The sequence below is a fragment of the Raphanus sativus genome, chromosome 4 (assembly GCF_000801105.2).
Source record: "Raphanus sativus cultivar WK10039 chromosome 4, ASM80110v3, whole genome shotgun sequence".
NCBI lineage: Eukaryota > Viridiplantae > Streptophyta > Magnoliopsida > Brassicales > Brassicaceae > Raphanus > Raphanus sativus.
Window position 1 is genome coordinate 33,366,985 of NC_079514.1, and position 26,659 is coordinate 33,393,643.

The 26,659-nt window shown below is 32.5% G+C and overlaps 3 protein-coding genes and 2 pseudogenes across 7 annotated transcripts; 2 read left to right on the forward strand and 3 right to left on the reverse strand.

Annotated features, from left to right (window-relative positions):
• Positions 1-2,450: 2,450 nt before the first annotated feature.
• Positions 2,451-4,233, reverse strand: LOC108831806 (cytochrome P450 71B2-like; annotated as a pseudogene).
• Positions 4,234-9,128: 4,895 nt separating this feature from the next.
• Positions 9,129-10,935, reverse strand: LOC108831807 (cytochrome P450 71B2-like; annotated as a pseudogene).
• Positions 10,936-14,195: 3,260 nt separating this feature from the next.
• LOC108854471 (uncharacterized) lies at positions 14,196-17,483 on the forward strand. 2 transcript variants are annotated; one of them, XM_057007138.1, is made up of 9 exons: positions 14,196-14,442; positions 15,057-15,109; positions 15,203-15,429; positions 15,512-15,614; positions 15,674-15,881; positions 15,990-16,681; positions 16,771-16,895; positions 16,988-17,071; positions 17,170-17,483. In XM_057007138.1, the coding sequence occupies exons 2-9, from the start codon at positions 15,092-15,094 to the stop codon at positions 17,267-17,269; spliced, it is 1,557 nt and encodes a 518-aa protein (XP_056863118.1). In that variant the 5' UTR covers positions 14,196-14,442; positions 15,057-15,091; the 3' UTR covers positions 17,270-17,483. The 2 variants fall into 2 exon arrangements, with proteins under 2 accessions (XP_056863118.1, XP_056863119.1); XM_057007139.1 differs by having other exon boundaries at positions 15,677-15,881.
• A 130-nt stretch (positions 17,484-17,613) lies between these two features.
• LOC108831805 (probable sphingolipid transporter spinster homolog 3) lies at positions 17,614-22,218 on the forward strand. 3 transcript variants are annotated; one of them, XR_001946431.2, is made up of 16 exons: positions 17,614-17,851; positions 18,029-18,160; positions 18,250-18,351; positions 18,452-18,556; positions 18,646-18,721; positions 18,795-18,869; positions 18,948-19,050; positions 19,141-19,185; positions 19,264-19,351; positions 19,432-19,529; positions 19,616-19,692; positions 19,774-20,007; positions 20,079-20,237; positions 20,318-20,396; positions 20,480-20,625; positions 22,056-22,218. XR_001946431.2 is itself a non-coding variant. In XM_018605312.2 (15 exons), exons 1-15 carry the CDS (start codon positions 17,622-17,624, stop codon positions 20,509-20,511), a joined length of 1,635 nt encoding a protein of 544 aa, XP_018460814.1. In that variant the 5' UTR covers positions 17,614-17,621; the 3' UTR covers positions 20,512-20,686. The 3 variants fall into 3 exon arrangements, 2 of the variants coding, with proteins under 2 accessions (XP_018460814.1, XP_018460815.1); XM_018605312.2 differs by lacking the exon at positions 22,056-22,218 and having other exon boundaries at positions 20,480-20,686; XM_018605313.2 differs by lacking the exon at positions 22,056-22,218 and having other exon boundaries at positions 20,109-20,237; positions 20,480-20,686.
• Positions 22,219-22,818: 600 nt separating this feature from the next.
• Positions 22,819-25,992, reverse strand: LOC108854469 (histone-lysine N-methyltransferase, H3 lysine-9 specific SUVH6). 2 transcript variants are annotated; one of them, XM_057007136.1, is made up of 2 exons: positions 25,813-25,992; positions 22,819-25,358 (listed from the first exon to the last, which is right to left on the reverse strand). In XM_057007136.1, the coding sequence occupies exon 2, from the start codon at positions 25,336-25,338 to the stop codon at positions 22,960-22,962; it is 2,379 nt and encodes a 792-aa protein (XP_056863116.1). In that variant the 5' UTR covers positions 25,339-25,358; positions 25,813-25,992; the 3' UTR covers positions 22,819-22,959. The 2 variants fall into 2 exon arrangements, with proteins under 2 accessions (XP_056863116.1, XP_056863115.1); XM_057007135.1 differs by having other exon boundaries at positions 22,819-25,411.
• Positions 25,993-26,659: the final 667 nt, after the last annotated feature.

The following is a 26,659-nucleotide window of genomic DNA, read 5'->3' on the forward strand; positions in this document are numbered from 1 at the left end:
ATTTATTTGTGGTTAACTATGTTACATATGAGATTAAATTGATTAACTAAAACTGATATGATTAAAGATTTATTAAATTAGTAAATGATTTTGCAAGAATAATGTAATTATATTTTTAGTTTGTTTACTGTTTTTTTTGTAAAAATTTGATATGATTTGACTGTTTTATGACAGATTTGTTATTTTTATATTAATGTTTGTAATTTAATATGGAAACTAGATTTTGACCCGCGCTTTTGAAGCGCAGAATATTTTACGATGAAAAATTTCACTAATAATTTAACAAATATTTTGGTAAATTTTAAAAAGTGTGTATTTAAAATATTTTTGCATTTAAATCAGTATTTTTAAATTTAACCCGATTGTGATTATACCGGTTAATCCGGAGATCTGACAATTCAATTTATGTTTTTAAAATATTCATATTAAAAAATCACTAAAATCCGAGACTAACCGATTGAACTGATGGATGACTGATATGTAATCTAATTGGATTTAAATTGTAATAGCTTCATAATTTGTAATCTTATAATCAAAATTTTAAAGTTCACTATTTTGCAATTTATGATAGTGAACTTTAAAATTATGACATTTCTACAAAATTTTAAAGAGAAAATGATAGATATAAAATAACTAAGATTAATTATTGTATTATTTGGAAACATTGATAGTAGTATAAAAATATATTGTTTGGAAGCATTGATAGTACTATAAAAAAATAAATATATTGTTTGGAAACATTGATAGTAGTATAAAGAAATAAGTATATATATTGTTTGGAAACATGGATAGTAGTATAAAGAAAGGAACATAAAGTGATTTAATGTATGTTTAACTATAAAGTATAAAGGTGTATTTAATTTAAAAATTTACAAAATAAATGTTAGATCCAACAGAATGTTTCTGTTTTAATAAGATAGATGCATAATTTAAAAGTTGGATTAGGGCAGTGTAAAATGTTAGACCGGCACTGGTAAGACCTAATATGCAAACTGCTTTTTCTTTATACAGTTCTTTATTTTTTTTTGCCCGACTAACATTTGTCAAGTTCTAATATGTTGAAAACATGATACCATCGGTGATCGGTCAAACGACAAAAGGTTAAAAGGCTTAACTATTTGCAAGTATATGTTTTCAATACGTTTAATCGGGAGAGCGATGGTGCGTTCCACTAAAGAGACGTAATAATGGTACACACGGCTATATGTAAGAGCTCAAATCATAGACAAACAAACAAGTCCAAGATTTCATCTCATCTTAAAGTATCAAAAGATCTTTAATTTTATAGTTTTCTTATACTACTAGTTTTTGGGGTTTAGTATATACACGGACATGTGTAGATTAGGTAGACCTAAAAGCCAATTTAGCAGAAAAAAATTATTCACAAATTAAAGTTAGTGGAAAGAGTTTTCAAATCATTAAATCAACATGACAATATGTCTATAAAATATTTTTTAATTAATAATTTCTAATCATAAGAATATCAAAAAGCTCTCGACAAGGAGCTTTGGGCCTTGGGTGTGAATCATTTATTACATTGATTAGTTAAGCTCCACATATTATGGTGAATAACAGACCAAAATCTATCATTTACATAGTGTATATATATCCCTTGTATTCTATTCTCTTATAAGTTATAACAGTTTACATATCAGCAAGACAATATGTCTATGACATAGTTATGTGTTTAGTTGACATTGCTTTAATTTTAAATGAATACTAAATTTTGATCCACACTCTAATAGCTCTGGATTTGTTTTTTAAGAAAAAATATTTATAAGAAACTAAGATATGACTTATAAGATTATGCGTATTAAATTTTTGCAACCTAATACATTTATAATTATGTTGATCAGTGTTATCAAATCCTATTCGGATATGCAGTTGAACCGTTAAATTCATTGACTCATATATAATCTGGTCAAAATTTAATTAAACTCATCTTGACGGTATTTTTGAACTCATCTTTTTTATTTTTGTAACACCATTTTTTATTTCTTTAAAACGAGAAATCAAATATTTATTTGGAAAATGTAGTCAACATCTCTTGCTTAAATCATGAAAACAAATTTTTCATTTTTTCTACGGCAAACGGCTATTTTATTATTCAAACTTGAGATGACTTGGGTAACCAGATCGGAATAGAACAACTAATAAAAAGTAACTTTCTATACAAGGATCTAGCTGTCTTAGCTAAAAATCTGAAAACTGGTATAGATTTTTATAGCTTACATTTACATTTAGTTGTTGTAAAAACATTAACACTTAATTTATAATATAACATTACAAAACAAAATTTAGTCAAAAAAATTACAAAACGAAACGTATATATTGTTAGTATATGTCAAATGTGTACATAGTCACTTTTAGTCTTTTATATCTGTATATCTCCGACATTACTTTATGAAATGCTTATATCATTAGTATAAGTAAAATGGATGACCATGTATATATAAATTTAAATTTAAACTTCCGTTAGTTTTAGACTATTAGATTTAAAAATGTTATATACTGAAACTTCGTTGGATACAGTTATAAGCTGTATTACATTTCGTGCTAGTGAACTTTCCATGTTATCAAGCTTTTTGGTCTCCACATCAATAACGTTGAAGGGGCATAAGTTGAAGAGGTACCTTTTTCACTATGGAGATATTACCAGTTTCTTCCATATCAATGTCTCCATAGTTCATTCCATCAGGCAATGCCCAATCGAAAAAGTAAAGCAAATTCATCAATCCTAGCTCCACGGTAGCAAGCCCCATTGGCATCGCGGGACACATCCTCCGACCAGAACCAAACGGTAACAACTCGAAATGTTGTCCTCTGAAATCTACAGAACTATCAGTAAACCGTTCAGGGATGAAATCTTCAGGGTCGGTCCAACGCTCGGGGTCACGTCCGATTGACCATACGTTAACTTGAATTTGCGTTCTCGGGTGAATATCGTAGCCTTGGATCTTGACGTGAGACATTGTTTCTCTTGGGAGTATAAATGGAAGTGGTGGATGTAGTCTGAATGTTTCCTTGATTATGAGCTTCATGTAATCAACTTTGCCTAGATCATCTTCAGTGATTATTTCCCTTTTGTCCCCAAGGGTGGTTCTAATCTCTTCCTGAGCTTTCTTCATTGCTCTAGGGTTTCTAACGAGTTCTGACATCGCCCAAATCATTGTTATAGCGCCTGTATCTATCCCCGCCAGAAATACATTCTGAAAATTACATAAACAGAACACATAAGATCTAGTTTAATTATTATTATGCTAATCATGTGGTTGAGCACAAAATGAAGATTTTGAGGGTTTTACCATGAGGATAGCTTTGACATTATCAATATTGAGTTTGAAAGAATCTTCATTTCCTTGTTTACCCATCATATCCAACATCAAGGAAACGATATCCGGGTCTTTCCTTCCTTCTGGCTTCAAGTGGTCATCTATCACATGCTGATAAAAAGCATCAAGCTCTCCAAAGACTTTGTTGATCTTCTTGTGACGTTGAAACAACCAATCTAGGAATCTCCCAAGTGCACCAGGGAAGAAGTCAGAGAAAGTGAAAGTCCCTATAGCTTCAGCTGCTTCGGTGACAAGCTCTTCGATCCTTTCTTGATCGATAAAAAAGCCATCCTCGTTGAAGTTCTGTCCTAAAGCTACTCTACAAATGATGCTTGCGGTGAGTGAGAAAAAGGTTTTGCTTAAATCTACAGGAGACTGTCTCTAAGCAGATTCAGACACTTTCTTCACCACGAGTCCAACCTCTTCCTCTCTGATGTACCGAAACGACTGAACCCTTTTAAGGCTAAGAAGCTCGATCACCGCGAGTTTCCGCATTTCCCGCCAGTACGCACCGTATTGCGAAAGGGCGATGTCTTTGAAACCGTAAGTGAATTTTCCGGCCCTTAACGTCTTCGGTCGGCTGCAGCATTCCAAGTCGTGAGTTTTGAGAACTGCTTCGGCTGCTTCGCTCGATGAGATAACAACCACTGGAACCGAACCGAGTCGGAGAAGCATCACTGGTCCGTGTTTCATGGAGAGTTTATGAAAACATCTGTGAGGCAATCCTGCAAGATGGTGCAAGTTTCCAATGATTGGGAGACTTGAAGGGCTTGGAGGATGATTGAACTTTGAGTTTGTATATTTAAGAAAGATTGATGATACGAGAGTAAGAAGCAAAACCAAGAAGAAACAGAGCAAGATCGCCATTTTTTAAAAACTTTGTTTTTAGTAGAGTGATGACCGACCGACGATTCCGAAGAGCGTTGTATCTAATAAGTAATAAGTGCCTATCATATTATATAAGTATAATATAAAAAGTACGGCAGATTGTTTGGTGTACACACTTTTCGCAATTTGTCTCCTTTCAGAGGAGGTACCAAATATCAATAATTAATAGATTTTGACCCGTTATTTTTAAGCGCGAAACAATTTTATAATTTTTTAGAAATAAAAATATAGATTTGTATTTATGTTTTTTAATTTTATTTGTAGTTCAACGTTTTTTAAAAAATTATGATAAACGCGATACATGTTTGTAATAAGGATTTGAAATTAGATTATGTGTCTGATTGAATAACACTAATAGAATAAAAGATAAGTGGTAGAAAAGTAATATCGATGGATCCCACCAAAAAGAAACCAATCAGGTGAAAATTAGGAAAAACAAAATTAATAAATTTTTTTCCTATTATCACCAATGTTGGCCGAGATTTTTTCCTCCATATGAAATCCAACTGAAATCTGGAAATGGATATCTTTTAGTTTTTTTATTTATTTAAATATTTTATAAATACCAACTCAGACTTTTCTTCTCTCCACACCATTCACACGAATACAATTGTTTTTATTTAATTCATTTATTTTCTTTTATTCTCATTTACTCTAACCCACTACCAATCAGATCATCTTCTTTTTAACTCTCTTTTACTCCAATTCCCACTTTTTCTTTTCCTCCTAATTATTCCACTTTTATTTACTCTCAATTACTTTAATATCTACCAATCACACCCTATTTGATTTTGCTTTTTTTTTTTTTGGTTTATGACAAAGGTTAGTGCTGACTTTTGCGCGGATATTGTTTTCTAATTATTTTATATATTTGGTGGTATATAATATATATATAATATTTTAATGTAATTTACATGTATACAATACATGTCCATATATATATTGAATTGTAATGGGGTTATAAATATGCTGTACATGTTTTTTTATGAAAGAATTTAAAATTTTGTACATGATGTTTTTTAAGATGTTTTGGTTGTAAATTAATATCTTCAAAAACTCGATAATTTTCAATATTATATTTAAATATTAATTATTAATGTTATTTATTAACAGTATTAAATTCAACTATGTAAATTAATATATATGAAAAATTCATATTCTAATTATTGTAGTTGTTAAAAAGATCAAATATATATGGATCAATATTTTATGGATTTACTTAGAATCTAAAAAGGGTTGGGCTGGCTAATTAATTTTTGGATGAAGCCCATGTATTAACAGAATACAATTTAACATATAAAGAATTCAACGAGAGGTTGTGTATAGATAATTTAATTTAGTTTACTTATAAGAGTTTAGATGCTGGTTTAATTCAAGTTGGCTGGTTTGGTTTGTAAAAGAAGCAAGATACATTGTCTTGATAATCAATATCGATTAATGCCATGTTTACCTATATCAAAAAGTGGAATATCGGATATTTTTTCTTTTGACAATGATAACCTAGAAATAGAAATGAAATCTCTCTGAGTGATTTGCATACTAAGATCTCATTATCCGTGTAGAGATAATAAGGAATTTTATGTTTTATTATACTAAGGTTTATAATTCTATATAATGTTTGCAAATGTTTGTTTGTAATTTCTCATTTCCCCCTTAACGAAATTGTAATGTAATAAGTTGTCTGTATAATTTATTTTACTTGAATCACTATTTAGCTTTGATTGTATTTTTCATGAATAAATCCAATCGTTACAGTATTAATAATAGTTGATTTAAGAAATAGAATATTCGAGTTCAGGTAAAATAGTCTCTATATGGCAATTGAAAAGACAAACTTCTAGAACATATATTTTTATATAAACTTTACATTTTATCTATCTTAGCAAATCTAATATTTGTCTTCTTCTCCGTCATTATCTCTCCAATTCTCTCCTAATCTCTCCACATATCTGTTTGTAAGTTTTTTGTTATCCTTTTATTTTCTTTTCACAAGGACATCAGTTTACTCTGTTATATTATAGGATCACATCACGGGATGCTTAAAGGTTTTATTTCGTGCATTTTTGTATGTTGATCTCTTCAGTTAGATCATCTTTCTATGGTTATATATAATTTTATTTGAATTTAGTTGACGATTTCTGTAATTTATATAGCATCATCTATGCTAATGTTTAGCTGAAGAGGTATATTTTATTGTTAGTAAGTTTTGTCTTTGTTATAGATCTGAAATTATTAAGGTCTTTATTTATTTATAATTATGTTGCCTACATAATCTTTGTATTTGTTAACCAATATTTTCTATGTAAACATGCAGGACAAGATCTCGCGATGGCATTCACCAGAGACATAAAACTCAAAAGTCTGATTGTTGAAGAATACGGTGCTTCTCTCGAAGAGACTTTCAAGAATGGAATGGATGCGAGTAGGGAGCACTACCGATCCATGCTCTTCATGTACAAGGACCATTTGAATGCCACCATAGCCAAGCATGAAGAAGAGCATGAAGTCTATCGAATTCGAGGTAAACTAGAGTTACTTAAGGAACTTTTCAACATGGAGGCGATGAGGAATGAGAAGGAGAAGCTAGAGACCGAACTTGTGCTAGCACAGGAGAAGATGGATGAAGTCAAGATTCCTTACATTGATTGGTTCAAGTTGTGTGAGCCACAAATGTTTGACTAACCTCTTTGCTTTCATAATCTCTGCAAGTTTGAAATGTTTTAGTTTGTGTGTTAATTCGGCTATAAATTTTAGAACTTATTTTCTGGTTTTTAAACCAGTTTTCATATGATGTTGTTATGTTATGGACCTAAATTTATTTGAATTTTATGTTAAATTGCTTCTATATTTCATTATCTCTTTCCAATATTTGAATGACTTTTAAGAAGAATGAATATTTTCCAATTTCATTATCTAATTCTGTTTCTATTTTATTATGACAATAGTTCTGTTTTTTTTTTCTTTTAGGAAAACCATGTTGCATATGAATGGTAGATAATGACTTATAAAATAAACAAATTATAATTTTTTTTTCTTTACCATGAAATTTATATAGATTTTATTTTATTTTCTTAACCTTATATAAACAAGTTAAGTTTGTTTGCATTCTCCTTTTTTGCATTCTTTACAAAATATTCACTATAATAATGTTATTCTTATTAATTTTGAATTTATATCTTAATTATTGAAATATCTAATTTGGTTAAAAAGTCAATTCACATTTAAGAAAGTGTAGTTCACAAAAAATAAAATAGAAGGTGTAGTTTTCAAATTTCAAGTCCCAAATCTATTCTACCTAATATTTGGATATAAATTACTCCACTAACAGTTTGAAATTTAAATATAAATTTCAAGGTGTAGTTTCCTACCTTCTACCTCAAGGTGTAGTTTTCAAATTTGAATATAAATGACTCCACTAACAGTTTGAAATTTGAAAACTATACCTTATATTTTATTTTTTTGAAAAACTACACTTTCTTAAATGTGAATTTAACTTTTTCCCAAATTAGATATTTCAATAATCAAGATATAAATTCGAAATTAATAAGAATAACGTTATTATTATGAATGTTTTGTAAAGAATGCAAAAAAAAAGAGAATGCAAACAAACTTAACTTGTTTATATAAGGTTAAGAAAATAAAATAAAATCTATATAAATTTCATGGTAAAGTCAAAACAAATTATAATTTGTTTATTTTATAAGTCATTATCTACCATTCACATGCAACAAATTTTCCTAAAAGAAAAAAAGAACTATTGTCATAATAAATTAGATAATGAAATTGGAAAATATTCATTCTTCTTAAAAGTCATTATCTACCAGCCATATGCAAATGATTTTTCTATTAAAAACAGAACTATTGTGTATATTCATGAATCAACAAGCTCTTAATGAGATGAAGAATCTGTGAAAATAGATGTTTTTTTCCGAAATAGAGGATACGGAGAAAGAGACAAGACGTTGTCTTGATTTTTTTATTTTATTTTTTCCAAATAATAAAAAAATTAAGATATATTAAAAGATATTGTGTAGATATTTTAAAGATTTTTATTTAAACAATATTTTCTGGAAATTTGTTAATTTAAATATAAAATAAATTATGAACTGAGAAATATGAAGATTGGTAAATTTATATATGCATAAGTGTATCTTCCCAAAAACTTATAATCCTATTTGAGTGCATTTCTCCAAATTTCCTCTATTTTAAATCTTTAAAACTCGAATATGTACTCAATTTTTTAAAAAGAAAACTTAGATAAATATTCTTAAATTTTCGATTTGGAATGATCTTAATTAAATAAAATGTAAATATAGTAATTTGAAACTTTAATTGGTAGATATATTTATTATTTATATTCCGTATAACTAAGTGGAACTTGCAAATTAAATTTATTAATTATATTATATCATAAGTATAGTATTTTTATATAGCTTACATTTACATTTAATTGTTGCAAAAGAACATTTACATTTAATTTATAAATATAACTTTACAAAACGAAATTTAGTCAAAAAACATTACAAAAAGGAATGTATATTTTGTTAGTATATGTCAAATGTGTACATAGTCACTTTTACATTTGTATATCCGACATTACTTTACGAAATGCATATATCATTAGTATAAGTAAAATAGATGACCATGTATATAAATTTAAATTAAAACTTTCGTAAGTAAACGTACTATATAAATATAATACAGTCTATAATTGTATCCAAGGAAGGATGTTTCGGTATATGAAAAAGAATGTATAATGTTTTTAAATCTGATCGAGATCCACGTTCGAACCAGTAAAATGGATAATCAGATATGTATTTCGGTTTGATTTTCTTTTTAAAAATCCATAATTTAAAAACTCGTTAAACCCACAAAAATCTGTAAAAACCCAATAAAATCAGTGACACGTAGTTGAACCAGTAGTGGAAGACTTTTATTTATTCTGTTCAAATATTAATTCTTACATAACGCAACAATTAATACCTGAAAAATCATACGTTTCATGCTCATCAACTTTCCATGGTATCAAGCTTTTTGGTCTCCACATCAATAACGTTGAAGGGGCACAAGTTGAAGAGGTACCTTTTTCACTATGGAGATATTACCAGTTTCTTCCATATCAATGTCTCCATAGTTCATTCCATCAGGCAATGCCCAATCGAAAAAGTAAAGCAAATTCATCAATCCTAGCTCCACGGTAGCAAGCCCCATTGGCATCGCGGGACACATCCTCCGACCAGAACCAAACGGTAACAACTCGAAATGTTGTCCTCTGAAATCTACAGAACTATCAGTAAACCGTTCAGGGATGAAATCTTCAGGGTCGGTCCAACGCTCGGGGTCACGTCCGATTGACCATATGTTAACTTGAATCTGCGTTCTCGGGTGAATATCGTAGCCTTGGATCTTGACGTGATCAGACATTGTCTCTCTTGGGAGTATAAATGGAAGTGGTGGATGTAGTCTGAATGTTTCCTTGATTATGAGCTTCATGTAATCAACTTTGCCTAGGTCATCTTCAGTGATTATTTCCCTTTTGTCCCCAAGGGTGGTTCTAATCTCTTCCTGAGCTTTCTTCATTGCTCTAGGGTTTCTAACGAGTTCTGACATCGCCCAAATCATTGTTACAGCGCTTGTATCTATCCCCGCGAGAAATACATCCTGAAAATCATATAACAACACACATAAGATCTAGTTATTAAATATTATTTGTTAAGCTAATCATATGGTTTAGAATGGTGAACACAAAACCAAGATATGAGGGGTTTACCATGAGGATAGCCTTGACATTATCAACATTGATTTTGAAAGAATCTTCAATTCCCTGCTTATCGATCATATCCAACATCAAGGAAACGAAATCTGGATCTTTCCTTCCTTCTGGCTTCAAGTGGTCATCAACCACATGCTGATAAAAAGCATCAAGCTCTCCAAAGACTTTGTTGATCTTCTTGTGACGTTGAAACAACCAATCTAGGAATCTCCCAAGTGCACCAGGGAAGAAGTCAGAGAAAGTGAAAGTCCCTATAGCTTCAGCTGCTTCGGTGACAAGCTCTTCGATCCTTTCTTGATCGATAAAAAAGCCATCCTCGTTGAAGTTCTGTCCTAAAGCTACTCTACAAATGATGCTTGCGGTGAGTGAGAAAAAGGTTTTGCTTAAATCTACAGGAGACTGTCTCTAAGCAGATTCAGACACTTTCTTCACCACGAGTCCAACCTCTTCCTCTCTGATGTACCGAAACGACTGAACCCTTTTAAGGCTAAGAAGCTCGATCACCGCGAGTTTCCGCATTTCCCGCCAGTACGCACCGTATTGCGAAAGGGCGATGTCTTTGAAACCGTAAGTGAATTTTCCGGCCCTTAACGTCTTCGGTCGGCTGCAGCATTCCAAGTCGTGAGTTTTGAGAACTGCTTCGGCTGCTTCGCTCGATGAGATAACAACCACTGGAACCGAACCGAGTCGGAGAAGCATCACTGGTCCGTGTTTCATGGAGAGTTTATGAAAACATCTGTGAGGCAATCCTGCAAGATGGTGTAAGTTTCCAATGATTGGGAGACTTGAAGGGCTTGGAGGATGATTGAACTTTGAGTTTGTAATCTTTTTTAGAAAGATTGATGATACGAGAGTAAGAAGCAAAACCAAGAAGAAACAGAACAAGATCGCCATTTTTCTGAAACTTTGTTTGGTAGTGATGACCGACGCGATTTAGAAGAGCCTTGTGTATAATAAATAACTCGATATTTTTACCAAAATGATAATAATAGAGGACTCGATATTAGCAACGTGTTTGGTGTACACACTTTTGACATTTTGTCTCGTTTCAAAGCAGGTACTTATGGAGTTATGGTTATTGTTTTTTTTTTCTTTGAGCTTTGAGTTATGGTTGCTGTAACTGAACTAAATGTCAATAATATCTAATTCATAATGGATATACATCTCGTGTATTTTGTGGTATCTATGTTAATTAATTTGGCTCTTTGTTTTTGATCACGACTTCGATGAATATGAGACCTAGAGATGTTGGCCTCAGATTCAGACACCATGCATTGGTGAATTTAGTGAAACTAATGTGAAAAATCGTACTACTATTTTGTTCATTTCTAAACTGGCTCTTGGATATCAATTTGGCTCAACAACAATTGCGTATCCTCATATGCATCTCTTATATCATTCCATCTTACAAATGCTCCTTATATACAGAAATTTGAGCTCAAAACGAGTAACAACGTTCTCAAGAAAAAAATTGAACATATTAGTGTTTGGATTGATCAGATTCTTTGGACAGATGATTCAACACAAGGTTATTGATTTATATACATTCTGCTTAAATTAAAATGCCCATTAACCATATTAACTAAATAACAAATCAAAACACAACTTAGGCCCATTGCTGCTATCTCTTATTGTCAATCAAAATGCTACCTACTCTCCATCTGTGTTTCAATTTTATAGCCTGCTTAAAACTTTCTAAATGTCATTTCAAAAAAATATTTATGGTTTAAGATGACCTTATTATATTGAGTTTAGGATGATCCAGAATGTTTGAAAAAAAGAAATATTCCAGATGACAAAAAAGAAGAAGAAATGTTCCAGTATAAATATAGATGATTTGTCAATATTTACTCTAGACGCGTATTGTATTATTCCAAAATATTTTTATCGTAACATTTTACTCAGCTGTATATCAGTAAATTTAATGTTAGTTTTTTTAAAAACTTAAATTTAATGTTAGTTACAATGGTCCTTTTTATAAATTAAAAATGATACATTATTTTTGTTTTTTATGGGAACTGAATCTTATATTTTATAATACATAAACATCACTCTTAATTTCTGACTAGAAATTATCAAAAACTCTAATTTTAGGATCATTTTCCCTATAAATGGAAATGTATTTTCTCCACTAATAAAAGTGATTTTTTTTTTGAGAAAATTGCCAAAAGAGAACAAAAAAAAGTGTTGTCCCTTTGGTATAAATCTTTTTTTGTCCAATTTTTCTCATTTTACCCTTTGTATTTCTAAAAACTAATAAAATAAATACTTTTGTGAATCAAAAAAATATTAAAAATATAAACAATTAATAAAACACTCATATACACAAGCTAATTTTTTTTTAAAAGTTGATAAATAAAAATTTGAAAATACGTTCTATTAAAGGTAGAATGTGACTTCTACGGAAAATGGTATAGTAGAAAACGATTTCTAAAATAAATACGTTCAACTACTTCTTTTAGAAAGCACATTCTATTATTTACTAAATTTCTAAATAAGTAGAATGCGCATTCTAATAATCGTAAAATTATCTACTTTTCGTCCGAATGCATCTTCTACTTTTATTAATTATTCTAAATTTCGGAGAATGTGTTTTCTACAATGTATTCTTACGTCTACTAAAAGTAAAAAGCGTGTTCAGGATTTTTGTCAATCTTCTAAATTTTTAGAAGGTGTCTTCTACGGACAAAAGAGTACCTGATTTTTTGCGAAAATTAATAAAAGTTCAGTTAAGGAAATATTCTAAAAATCTCCTAAAAATATTCTAACTTCCTAAATTATGTTATTTTCGATTTTCTTTGTCAAAAGTAAAAAAAAAAACGATTCTCCCTTGTTCTATTTTTTTAAGTTTAATAAAGCTAAAAAATTTACAAACGTTTTAAGTTTTTTATAAAAAGACTTTGTAAATGTTTTTATAAAATTTATTTAAAGTCTTTACTAAAAACTTTTTGTAAATTTTTATTTTTATAAAGTTTACAAAGTTTACTTTTATTAAAATTTTATTAAATTTTTTTGAATTTTTTTATTTTTATTAAAAAGATTGATAAAATTAAATTTTTTACAAACGTTTTAAACTTTTTATAAAAATAAAACTTTTTAAAATATTTTGTATAAAGTTTTTATTAAAAACTTTTTGTAAAGTTTTAATTTTATTTTTATAAAGTTTACAAATTTTATTTAATTAAATTTTATCAAAAACGTTTTAAACTTTTTATAAAAATAAAAAATTGTAAAAGGTTTTTAATAAATTTTATTTAATGTTTTTTATTAAAATTATTTTGCAAATTAGTTTTATTTTATAAAGTTTACGAATTTTATTTTTATTAAAAAGTTTTTTTTACCTTTTAAAAATGTTTTTAGTTAATTGTAAAAAAAATTATATAGTTTAATGTGTTTAGTTAGATTAATCAAGAGTTATTTTTAGGATTATAAAAAAGATTATACTAAAAGAACAAGTAAATGATAGTTTTATACTATAGGGACAATCATGCTGAATTTTTGTTTTGTTTTGACAATTTTCCTTTTTTTTTTGTGGTATACAACGTGTTGTTTCTGCAAGAAAAAAATTCAATGCAATTTATAGCATAGAGATTCCTGGCGATGTAATTTTTAGCTTTTTATATAAATTGTTATGAAATATATACCACACACTGGAAATTCCAAAAATAACTCTTTTTGCTTCTTTTTTTTTTTCAAAAAAAAGACTGAATCTTAGCTGCCTTAAGAAAAGATAAAACTCAATATCTGTATGTAGCTATATCTAATAATAGACATTTTCAATATAATCATGGTTTTAGCAAAAAAAATCATGGTTATGGTTTATAATGTCATGTAGATGTATTAAAGCTGAAATATATTTACCTCTAACCAAAAACAAATATTATAAAAAAGGTTTATCTCAATTCTAAGTATTTTTTTTCTGGTCAAACAATTTTTTTTATGTTCAACAGAGCAAAATAATTATTTTTTTATAAAAATTATTATAAAATTTTTTTTATAACAATTGTAAGTGTTTATGTTCCAGGAACAGAGCAAAAAAAAAAAAAAAATCTAAAATAACTAGTGGACAGAGACTCGCCGACGAAAAAAACAGCAACAGGCTCGAGAGGAGAAGTTTAACCAACAAATAAGCGAATTAAATAATAATATTTGGCCATTTAAGAGGGAAGAAATGCGAAGGAGAAATAGATAGGGGATTGTGCATGAGAGGCGCAAGATGGCGCATTTTAGCGACACCTCTCTTCTTTTTTGTTTCTGGGTCCTTCCATTTCATTTCTTTTCCTCTTTATCCCTCCCAAAACCTAAAAAGCCCACCACAGAACGCATCTCCCCCCTTCTCTTCTATATCTCTTCGCAGCTTCCATCTCTTCTCGCAGATCTTCGCTCTTTTTTTTTTCCCTTTTTCTCTCAATTTTATCGGTTGTTCGTGCGATTTCAGGCCAGATCCAGGTAATTTTCGACCAGATCCGTTGTTCTTTTTTTTTTCAATTTTTTTTTTCATCAGATCTGTTGATTATTTTTAACGTATTTTTGAATTCGATTCATTAGATTTAGATGGTATTTGACAAAGTTTCCTGGAAAAAAAACGAAGTTTTAAAGAAAATCGAATCTAAAGGTTTTCTCTGTTTCAGACAATCGGTTGGATCTCAATTTTTTTTTCGATTTTTTTGTGGGTTTTCTGTGTATTGATTAAAGTTCGATCATTTCTATCGATTTGTGATGAATTTGGTTCAATTATGTTCAGATCCGTAGTTTTTTCCCCCCATCAGATCTGTTGATTGTTTTATGTTTTTTTTTTTGAATTCGATTCATTTGGTGTTTAAGATCGAAAATCTAAAGGCTTTTCTCTGTTTTGACCAATCTGTCTGTCCGATCTCAATCTTTTTTGTTCATGCAAAAGTTCTTCTCCAATTTTTATTTATTAGATATCTTTTGATTTGTGATGAATCCAGTTTCTTAACTTAATATGCGTGAATCATGAATTACCTTTATTTCTATATACCAAACCTAATTTTATATGTTAGGATCATGTATTGATCAGTTTTTATGTTCTGTTTTTGCAGGAGTTTGCTGATTGGTCGCAGATCTTCCAGCAAAGATGCATGGTTATGAAGAAGTAAGAACTGCTTCTTTTTTTTTTCTTCTAATTTTCTTTAAACCAAAGATCGTACATTTGTTTACCAGCGTGATTCTCTATTTTTAATTGCAGGACCTTGACGAGGAAGCTGGGTATGACGATTACTACAGTGATGACAATGGATTGGATGAGTACGAGGATGATGAGGAGGAAGAACAAGAAGTGCCCCCGAAGGAGGAGTTGGAGTATCTTGAACTGCGCCAGAAGATTAAGGAGTCTATCAGGAAAAAGTTGGGCAAAGGAAGTGTCAATGCTCAGTCTTCACAAGATAGGCAAAGGAAAAAACTCCCTTATAACGAGTATGTGTTCGCTATTATTAATCTCACCTTTTTCGTGCTAGTTATTATTACAACATCTCATTGGATTGTGTTTGTTCTGCAGCTTTGGCTCCTTCTTTGGACCTTCACGGCCTGTTATATCCTCGAGGGTTATACAAGAAAGCAAATCCTTGCTTGAAAACGAGATTAAGAACTCCAACCAACCTGTATGTCTTTTCTCTTCTCATTTCACCGTATGTTTTGCTGATGACCTGTTTGTGGTGTGCAGAAGAAAAGACCTGCTCCAACGAACAGTTCGGGTAATAAGAATGTTTCCCAGGAGAAGCGTCCTAAACCCGTGAGTGCCGTGAGAAAGAAAGTTGAGACTCTCAAGGATACACGAGACTATTCCTTCTTGTTTTCCGATGACGCGGAGCTTCCTGTTGCTCCGAAGAGGGAACCTCTGTCTCGTAGTGGCTCCTTTCCTAACTCCCGTAAGTTGTGTCTACTGATAAACTTTTGTTTTGCTTATTGGTGATCTTTTTTAAAGCATACCATTTTCATGGAGATAACTTAATACAGGTTTTTTGCTGATGTTGAAGAGTCTCGACCTGCTCAATTGTCAGCGAGGCCTAAACAACAATCATCAGGTATCAATAACGGTAGAGCTTCTGCTCACGCTCCCCCTCGTGAGGAGAAGAGACCCGTTGTTTCAGCAAGACCGTCTTCCTCGGGCAGTCAAATGAATCATTCAAGACAGTCTTCCTCAGGTAGCCAAATGCATAATTCAAGACCCACGGGGAGCCAAATGCAGTCGAGACCTGTCTCAGGGAGACCAGCTTCCTCTGGTAGCAGCCAAATGCAGCAAAGGGCTGCACCATCCGGCAGCCAAAGACCTGGTTCCTCCACAAACCGTCAAGCGCCAACAAGACCACCAGGTTCCTCAGCTAACCGGAATGGCCAGCCAAGTTCGAGAACAGACCCCCAAAGATCAGCTCCCGCCAAGCTGCCGATGGATCATAAGAGACAGATGAGCAGCAGCGGCCATGGAGTTGGTCCTTCTCGGTCTGTGTCCACTTCTAAACCTCTGCCTTCGAAGCCTTCATCATCATCGGAGAGAAGGCCCTCCATGTCAGCTGGAAAGAGCTCTCTCCAAAGTGCTCAGAGACCGTCATCAAGACCAATGTCATCTGATCCCAGGCAACGGCTTGCAGAACAACAGAGAAAGGTCTCCCGTGACCCCACCACATCCCGTATGATCCCAAAACAATCAGCTCCTACCTCGAAACATCAGGTACAATGATTTTTTTCTTCTCTTATCTCGTTTTTAGCCAAGAAAAGAAAACTAGCAAAGGTCACTAATTTGTGAACTAACTTGAACAGATGATGAGTAAACCGGCGGCCAAGAGACCTCCACAACGTGAGATAGATGATAGGAGGCCACTTAAGAAGAAGAAGCCTATGTCAGAGGATGATAAAGCATTGAGCATGATTAGACAAATGTTCAAGTACTGCTTCTAACTTTTCTCTTACACTCACATCCATTACATATTAGTTTTTCTCCTGACACTTGAAGAGTTCTGTGTTGTTTGAATCTCAGCACCGATCGTTATGCTGGGCGTGACTATGATGACCGAGACATGGAAGCGGGCTTTGATGATATCATGAAGGAGGAGAGACGAAGGTTAACATCAAATATCTTGATCACTAGTCCCTTTCATTTGTTTCTTTCTTGTATATTATTGCTTAACGGTTTGTTTGTGTTTGATTTGCTCAATGCAGTGCGAGAATTGCAAGGGAAGAAGATGAAATTGAAGCAAAGCTGATCGCACAAGAAGAAGAGCTAGAGAGACAGAGAAAGTTGCGGAAGCTGAGGCGTTAAAAAGTTAGAAAAAACCTTTTGATCATCTGTCTTTTTTTTTTTTTTTTTTTATACTTACAGTGTATGACTAAGTTTAATCTTTAGTTCTTGTCTCTCATTCAAATCTCTTTGGCCGCTTGAGGCTAAAGAGTTTTTAACTCTTTTTTTTTTCAAATTAAGAATCTTTTGTTCCTGAAACTGTACAATTAGAATAATAATATATTTGTTTGGGTCACTTGAGGAATCTGTTGGTGGTGGTGACCTTCCAAGTTGGTGAAAGCTTTGATTCTTTTTCTTTAGGGAAAACCAGAAAAGAAAGAAACATTGAGAAAAAGAATATATCTTTATTCACGTGGAGTTGCTTTAGTTTTAGATGAATTCACTTTTATTACAAGTCCATCAACATGATTTTTGTGTTGTGATTCTTTTTATCATTATTTTCTCCCAAAGATTGAATCAGATGGTGACCAAAGGAGAAGATTGTCTTCCTCCTGCAACAGAGCCGTCAAGATGTTATTCTCCTTCTTCTACGACTCCTCTTGCGGAGCTAGAGACTATTCGAAGTTTAGAAATCGTGGAACCATCCTTTCTGTCTCCAGTTTGGTATTTATCATTCTTGAAAGCTTTTGCTATGAGTCATTTATAATCTGCTCTCTCTCCTTCAGTTCAATACGTTAACTCTTTTGGTTTAGTTTCTATTATAAGGTTGGACTTTCCAACAGATTCTTATAGCTTGCTGGATCATTTATGTACACTCCAATTTGATATTTTTTTGTCCAGGTTGCTGGTGATTTTTTGCATCATTAACTTGTTAAACTACATGGACCGAGGTGCGATAGCAAGCAATGGTGTTAATGGAAGTACCCAGAGTTGTAATGATAAGGGCAAATGCACTCCTGCAACTGGAATTCAGTAAGACCTAGAATAACTGTTCATTCAATGTCATATGGGTAAACAAGATTTTAATTACTTTGCTCTGATGTAAACATTGCTTCTCTTAGGGGTCATTATAACCTAAGTAATTTTGAGGATGGTGTATTGTCATCTTCTTTCATGGTTGGGCTTCTTATTGCATCACCAATCTTTGCTTCCTTGGCAAAGAGGTTATAGAAACTTTTCATTTTCACTTTTTTTCTCTTCTTCTTCTTCCGTCTCTTCTAATGCTCTTATTGAAGTGGGTTTATTTGTTTCTTTCTAGTGCAGCTTCAATCCATTTAGACTTATTGGAGTAGGTTTAACTGTTTGGACTGTTGCAGTTCTTGGCTGCGGCAGTTCCTTTGCCTTTTGGTTTATCGTCTTATGTCGCATGTAAGTTGTTTATTTTATTTTATTTTATTTTATTTTGTATTTATGATTTGATTTGCTTGTAATCCTCTTTTTTTAAATTAAATCTGTAGGTTTGTTGGTGTAGGTGAAGCTTCTTTCATTAGTCTTGCAGCTCCATTTATAGATGATAATGCTCCTCATAAACAGGTTTCTTTTTGTTTTCCACTTCTTATGAAGTCATATTCACCATTTCTGACTCTTTTTTAAATGGTTTCTCCAGAAAGCTGCGTGGCTAGGACTGTTTTACATGTGTATACCAAGTGGTGTTGCTCTTGGTTATGTCTATGGCGGATACGTATGTACTCTCTGATGTCAAAACCGTTTTCGGCTTCTAAACGCTTTCCCTAATTTCTCCATCTTGTTGCTTCTTTAGGTCGGAAAACATTTTAGTTGGCGCTATGCGTTTTGGGGAGAAGCTGTTTTAATGGCTCCATTTGCTCTTCTTGGTTTCTTGTTGAAACCTTTGCAGTTAAAAGGTTAAAAAACAATACATGTCTTCTGTTATTCTGCATGAGCTCTGTAAAGGTTATATGATCTGACAAAGAGAAAAAGATAAAAATAAACAGGGTTTCCTTCTGCTGATTCAGTTGAAGTAATGGCTTCATCAGTAGGTAAAGTCTTTTATTAATGTTAATGATCAATATGCTCTGTTTTATACAACTGTGCAGTGAGGCTTTTGCCTTTTGCAGGTGCAGAGATGTCGAAAAACAACAATCATCTTCAAGCTGGTAATGAGATTGAGAAGGATGAAGTTGAGGTTTCCATTGAAACTTATAAGTGAGTTGTTTCCATTTTCCCTAAACATCTTTCATATGCTTTTGTAGTTTATCAAACATTTTAATTCCAAACTGTTACAGGTCAAGCTCCACCAACGCAATTTGGAAATCAATAACTCAATTTGCAAGAGACATGAAAGTCCTATGCAAAGAAAAGGTCTTTGTTGTTAATGTCTTGGGTAGTTTGTTTCCCTCCACTCTCTCACCATTTCTTCTTCTTACTTATCCATCTTCTTTGATTGATTCACACACTTGTCTTGTACAGGTTATGTAGCATACAACTTTGTTATTGGTGCATATTCATATTGGGGACCAAAGGCTGGCTATAACATTTATAAAATGGTAAAAAAACAGTGATTCTATTAAATCTTTCATCTTCTTGGTGATAACATGGAAGATTCATACATTGTTCTGTACTGTCAGAAAAACGCTGATATGATCTTTGGGGCAGTAACTATCATTTGTGGGATCGTTGGAACATTATCAGGTGGCTTAATACTTGATCATGTCACTTCCACTATTCCAAATGCTTTCAAGCTTTTATCTGGAGCAACATTCTTAGGGGCGATATGTTGCTTTACTGCATTTACCTTGAAGAGTTTATACGGTTTCATTGCTCTTTTCGCCATAGGAGAGCTTCTCGTGTTTGCTACACAGGTAAAACAAAGTTTTGAACTTTGAGCATTGTGTTCTTGTTTGTAATGGTGTATAACTCATCAAGAATATAGCTTTGTCTTTCTTTATATCTACTTCTTCAGGCTCCTGTGAACTATGTGTGTTTGCATTGTGTGGAACCAAGTTTAAGACCATTATCAATGGCTATCTCCACTGTCGCTATTCACATATTTGGCGATGTTCCATCTTCACCTCTTGTCGGTATAGTTCAGGTAGTAAAAAACAAACCTTGTTCTCATCTCCAAGCCTTGAAGAAAGCAAAAACTAAAATGTTAAATTGTTGTATACGCAGGATCATATCGACAGTTGGAGAAAAACAGCGTTGATTCTTACATCGGTTCTGTTCGTAGCTGCTGCGATATGGTTTATAGGTAACACATAAATCTCAATTCTTTAATAAAAGAATGCTTTCTTTCTTTCTAGTCCAAAATAAAGAACCTGTTTCTTTTGCCAGGGATATTCATAAACAGTGTAGATCACTTTTAACGAAGAAGCTGAAAGTGAGAACCTGAGCAGCAGGCAAGAACAATCGATTATGATGATGAATCCATAAATACTTTAGCTTGTGTGTTGTATAGAGTTGTCACTGGTGATGAACGAGTACGTCACTTTTCTCAAAACGCGAGTTAGTTTTACACGTTTTCAAAAAGTGATTTCGCTACTTTAACTGTGTTTCAAGATATAAAAATTAAGAGAACTTTTTTTTTAAATGCATATTTTAGGAATTTCACATATATTATAAAACATATTAAAACTTAGTTATAAATACATATCTTTTTTGTAATTTTATATTTCCTATATTTTTACATGAGTAATATTTAAAGAATTGTAATTAATATTTTTAAAATTTAAAAATCTATCTTATTAAAACAGAAACATTCTGTTGGACCTAACATTTATTTTGTAAATTTTTAAATTAAATACACATTTATACTTTATAGTTAAACCTACATTAAATCACTAATGTTTTTTTCTTTATACTAATATCCATGTTTCCAAACAATATACTTATTTCTTTATACTACTATCAATGTTTCCAAACAATATATTTTTTATACTACTATTAATGTTTCCAAATAATACAATAATTAATCTTATTTATTTTATATCTATCATTTTCTCTTTAAAATTTTGTACAAATGTCATAATTTCATAAATTGCAAAATAATGAACTTTAAAATTTGGATTATAAGATTACAAATTATGAAACTATTACAATTTAAATCCAATTAGATTACATATCGGTCATCCATCAGTTCAATCGGTTAGTCTCAGGTTTTACTGATTTTTTTTTAATATGAATATTTTAGAAACCTAAATTGAATTGTCAGATCTCCGGATTAACCGGTATAATCACAATCAGGTTGAATTTAAAAACACTTATTTAAATGCAAAAATATTTTAAATATACACTCTTTAAAAATTACCAAAATATTTGTTAAGTTATTAGTGAAATTTTTCATCGTAAAATATTCCGCGCTTCCAAAGCGCGGGTCAAAATCTAGTTTTCATTATTAGTTAGACATAAGTGCATTGAAATATAAAAAGTATATCCTTTTTAAAGAATTGTTTTCAAGCGTTTCTTCTATATATTTGACAATCTGAATCACAGACTTTTTCCCTGGTTAAGTGATTTAGAAGTAATTAATGAATATTTTGGTTTAATATATCCAAATATATCTAAAAACAAATGTTTAATATTAAATGAAAATTAGATGTTCTTTGGAGAACTATTGATAAACAGGTGAGTTTTGCTATCAAAAATTATTTTAGTTATAATCAAATTACCAAGACGAAACTTTTTGTTTTCTGCTTTTTAAAAAAAATAAAATAAAGAATTTTATAATAGAAATAACGTTTGATCCAATTTATTTCCTTTAAAATTTAGAATCACAAAGATAGCAATCTTTAGTCTTTACTCAGGAAGATGAAATAATAATGATTTGAAGCAAAATTGTTTATAAAATACTATAAGGCCATAAAAACTAACCATTAACTTGAACTAGATTTTGATCCGCACCCCCGTGCAGGTGTATATTTATAAAATATTGTTCCGTTTGAAGTTGCTATTGGTGAAAAGAAAAGGCAAGAGATATCTTGAGGAGGGGTTATGCAGATGGTTTGAGACAAGAACATGATGCACTTGTGAAAGTTCTTCATTTCTTGACTTATAGAACTTGATTTTGTAAATGTCAAAACAGTAGCACTTGACTTAAATATGTTTTGAATGAATAAATTTTACATTCATTCAAAAAAATAATCTAGAATAGACTCGAAGTATCTGAAATGGACGTAAGACCCGAAAAGAATACATAAAACCCCGAAAATACCTTTAAATATTCAAATACTTCTAAAACACCCGGACTTTTAGTTTCGAACCGAAGACAAAAAAAATACATGAATAGCTAAAGAATATTTCCTTTTTTTTGATAAAAAAGCTAAAATATAATTTCTAAAATCCGAAATTTAGTGAAAACCCAAAACTATATCCAAAAATCCGAAAAAATAAATATGCAAATATACCTAATATATACAAAATCTTTTAGGTCTTTCGAGCACCTAATCAGGTTTTAGGTAAGATCCAGATCCGAACCAAGACCGCAAATCCAAAATAAAAATACCCAATGGATACATAAGCATAGACAAGGACCTGAACTAAATATATATATTTTTGGGTTGGTTTTGGTTTGGGTTTTCCGACTGGATAAGGTGCCCATGCCTACCTACAGCTGACCAGTTTCTTTGGTACCAAAAGAAGGGACCTAGTTTTCATCTAAATTCGAACTTTTCAAGTCAATGTAACATAAAATGTTGATTCAGCGATCATTAAACAACAATGATCTGAATAAAAACACTTAATTTGTAACATATACTGTTCCTTCAGCTAAACTTAAAACAAGAAGAATCCGACTTAAATAGGGAAACCAGTTTTGATCAGTAGAGCCTACCGGTACAATCAGAAGAACCACAGTAGCATTTTTTTTTCTTGATATTACCATTAGAGTCACGTACCTGATCGATCATGTAGTTGTAGTGGTACGTGAGTTCTTGAAGCGGAGGTACATTGTCCATTGCGAAGAACATCACGTGAGGGATCCTCGTGTCTTCATGATCATACAACACGTTCTGTGCGTACAGGTTCGGTGAGCAGCTGTGGTTTATGAACCTCCCTATGTTCCCTTTCTTTGCTGCATCAATGGTGAACCCGCTCATCTCATCATCATCTCCTCCCATGGCCTGCTGTGCCTCAGGCATTAGCTTCGACATCTCTTCGGCTATAGAGTTATCGTATCTGTTTCCAATGTCAAAGAGATACTCGTCGTTCCCTGTTCTTCTCTCCGCTTCTTTGTCCTCTAAAAGTTCACCTACGTACTCGCATATGAAGCTACCTGAAGGGATCGAGCTGAGGGATCTCACTCCCCAGCCTCTTGACTCAGTTTTGAAGATCTCAAGCGGGAACCTGATCCCTCTCTGTGTGACTCTTAGGTAGCAAGAAGCAGGGCATTTGCAAAGAGGGCCACACTCGTAGATCAGATTCTTTGCACTGACTATAGCTCCATCGTAGTTGTACGGTATCTCTCCTCCGTTCTTCGCCACGCAAACGCAGTCATTCGCTTCGGCGCAGCGTCTGTTGCAACGGCATCCTTTAGGAGGTATTGGTCTGCACCAGTCAGGGTAAATCATTTTAACCGTGTAGATGAACGAAGGAGGCTCCTCGTCGTCGATCTCGTTCACAGCGCAAATGGGAAGCCTCTCATGCCCTTCCGAGATATCGATCCTGCACAGACCCACACGTTCCTCTGCCTTCTTTGTGTTCTTGACCACTTTCCACGCGAGCTCGGGTTGTCCAGGCATGCGCCTGAGTTTAAACTTGAAGACAAGCTTGCCGTGCGATCCAGTCTCTTGCCAAAACGTCTCCACAATATATAATCCATCGTAAACATAGCTTTTACCTTTCTTATCACCTGATGATTCCAACACCGCCTTCTTGTTGCCTCTTATGACACGCACAGGGTTCTTCTTGTTCACGCTGTTTGCTAACGCGAGGTTCCCCGTCACCAGCTTCTGGTCTTCAGGCATCGGTACTTCTTTACCTTTCTTGTTCTTTATCACGTTTCCGCCTTGACCCGTGTAGGTCAACACATCAGTGTTGTCCAGCTCGTCATCGTACCCTCCGGAGGCTACAATACTCGTTGCGAATATCTCATCACCGATCTTCATGTAATCAATACCTCCTTGACTCGGTTTATGTATACCGAGGATGTTCAGCTCCATCCTGTACTGAAACTCGTCACCAACTTCAATCCCGGGGACAGCTCCCATGATATGTTTTCCAGTGTTGAGATACTTCCCTTTCTCCTTGAGAATCTTGGCCGCCTCGCAGTCTACTCTGAACCTCTTTTGTTTCACAGGCTTTGCTTCTTCCTCTTGTAAGAGTTTCCTACAAGCTCCGTAGAAAAGACGTAGCGTTTCCTTGACTTTGGTCCGGCTATCAACACTGGTGCTTGAGCCACTAGGACGCGAAGGAGGAAGCCCAACTTGTAACGTCCGAGGCTGTCTAGCTAGCTGATGCTGCTGCTCTCTATCTGGACTTCGTCTCTCACGAGAATACAAACTCTTCTTCTTCATCTTAGACCCTTCACCATAACTTATGTTCATCTTTTTAGCAACCTTCAACGGTTCATGAAACGCAACACTTTTGGTTGCCTTTCTTTTAACTGCACCACCATGAGTTCGTTTCGGTTCCAGTGACATAGCCTTAACCGCTTTCTTATCGTTTCCATCTGGCAAGCAGATACTCAGCGGCTTAACCGCCACCGGCTCAACATGTCCATCACTTGTGTACACCGTCAATCCATCAGACTCATCTTTCTTTGGTTCCGGTTCATGAGATTCAAACACCACGAGTTCCATATCATTATGCTCAGACTTTGTTTCCTCTTTAGCTAAAGACTCAACCTTAGCTCCAGAAGACAGAACACTATGGTCATCAGCATTAGCAACATTCATCTTAGCTTCAGAACCCTCAACATTCACTTCAGAAGACGGCGGAACACTAGGATGATCATCAGCACTAGAAACATTCCCGTTCTCTGCCGTTCCGGCCTTAAGCCTCATGGCAGGGGTTCCACAACCAGGAGGGAAGTCTCTATTCGCAAAAACCTTGCGGCGCTTGAACTTAAGCAACTTAGTAGAAGCCGTGACGCGACCGTTAATACCATTCTGCAAAACGTCTCCTCCTAGTTTCTCCTCCTCAGAGACATGATGACCATTGCTCAAGGAACTAACTTTCAATGACTCTGCATGCACCATATCCCTCCTCCACTAACCCCCTAATTCAAAGGAGATAATGGACCAAAGATTCTATGAAAACACCAGACTTGTTCTACAACAATGAACAAAACCTCATTTAAAAAAAAAAACTCATTATCTTTACATCAATTGAATCAAACATAAGATCTAATTTCAATAATAAAGCTACTGAGAAAAAAAAAATCAAAATCTGAAGTCTTGTAGCTCAAACCGACACCTGTCCACGAGTTTTAGCCACTAGAGGTAATCAAAATCTCACACACACGAACTTTTATGTATCATATAGCAGCGAAAAATCAATTGAATCTAATTTGATTCTAAGCTTGCGGAAACACGAAACCCAGCTTTAGCGAAACAACATGATCTCTCAATACATGAATCGATCAAATTAAAAAAAAAAACGTGAGGAGTCGATTAAGAAAGAGATCAAATTCGCTATCTTACAACAGCAGCAGAAGAGAGAGGAAAAGTTACCGATTTGAAAGAGCGAGTCGAAGGAAGAAGAAGAAGAAGAAGAGGATGAATCGAATCGAAGTTTATAGTCAGAATTAGCGATTTTGATTTGTTTCCTTGTGTTTTTTTTTGGACAAGTAAATAAAAACGTAGGGGAACGAGACACGCCCAGTGTCACGTCGCGTTGAGCCATGGGAAGGAGAGACCGTTGTCGAGTTTATAGTTTCCGTTACGGTGGTATTTTGGACAAAAATATTAGTATATTAGTATTCGACAAAAACATTTAGAAATTTAATACAATAAATTAATCTATTTATTCTATTAAAATATATGATTTTCTTGGACTATCTTTTAGAAAATTTATTAAATGTATTTATATAATCATTTTAAGTACGTTAATATTTTTTTAGAAACTAAATACTTTAATCATAATATCTTTTGATATATTTTATTTTTTAAAATATTTTTTTTTAAATTCTAAAAAATATGTTTAAAATATTATAACAAGATCTTAACTACAAAATTGAATATAAATATATAAACATTAACTTAAATTAAAAAACAGTATCATATTTTTTTTATAAAAACTTTAAACTAACTAACTATTCATTGAAATTTTTAAAAATTAATATACATACATATTATATTTATTGATCATATTATATTCAACTAATTAATAAATAAATAAATCAAATTAATATACATACAAATTAATATACATACATATTATATTCAACTAATTAAAAATAAAATAAATAAAACACAATATATTTATTGATCATATTATATTAATCATTATTATATTTTATTACAATAGTATGTTTTTATATTTTTATAATGTTATAATATGTTATATTGATAATTAATT

Bases quoted from the DNA above. Each gene is read 5' to 3' on its own strand.
- LOC108854471 (XM_057007138.1), top strand. The intron at 15,430-15,511 runs GTATGTGTTCGC...TTTGTTCTGCAG, and splicing joins AAAAAACTCCCTTATAACGA to CTTTGGCTCCTTCTTTGGAC. The intron at 15,882-15,989 runs GTAAGTTGTGTC...CTGATGTTGAAG, and splicing joins TGGCTCCTTTCCTAACTCCC to AGTCTCGACCTGCTCAATTG.
- LOC108831805 (XM_018605312.2), top strand. From the start codon at position 17,622: ATGAATTCACTTTTATTACAAGTCCATCAACATGATTTTTGTGTTGTG. The intron at 18,722-18,794 runs GTTTCTTTTTGT...TGGTTTCTCCAG, and splicing joins ATAATGCTCCTCATAAACAG to AAAGCTGCGTGGCTAGGACT. The intron at 19,693-19,773 runs GTAAAAAAACAG...CTGTACTGTCAG, and splicing joins GCTATAACATTTATAAAATG to AAAAACGCTGATATGATCTT.
- LOC108854469 (XM_057007136.1), bottom strand. From the start codon at position 25,338: ATGGTGCATGCAGAGTCATTGAAAGTTAGTTCCTTGAGCAATGGTCAT.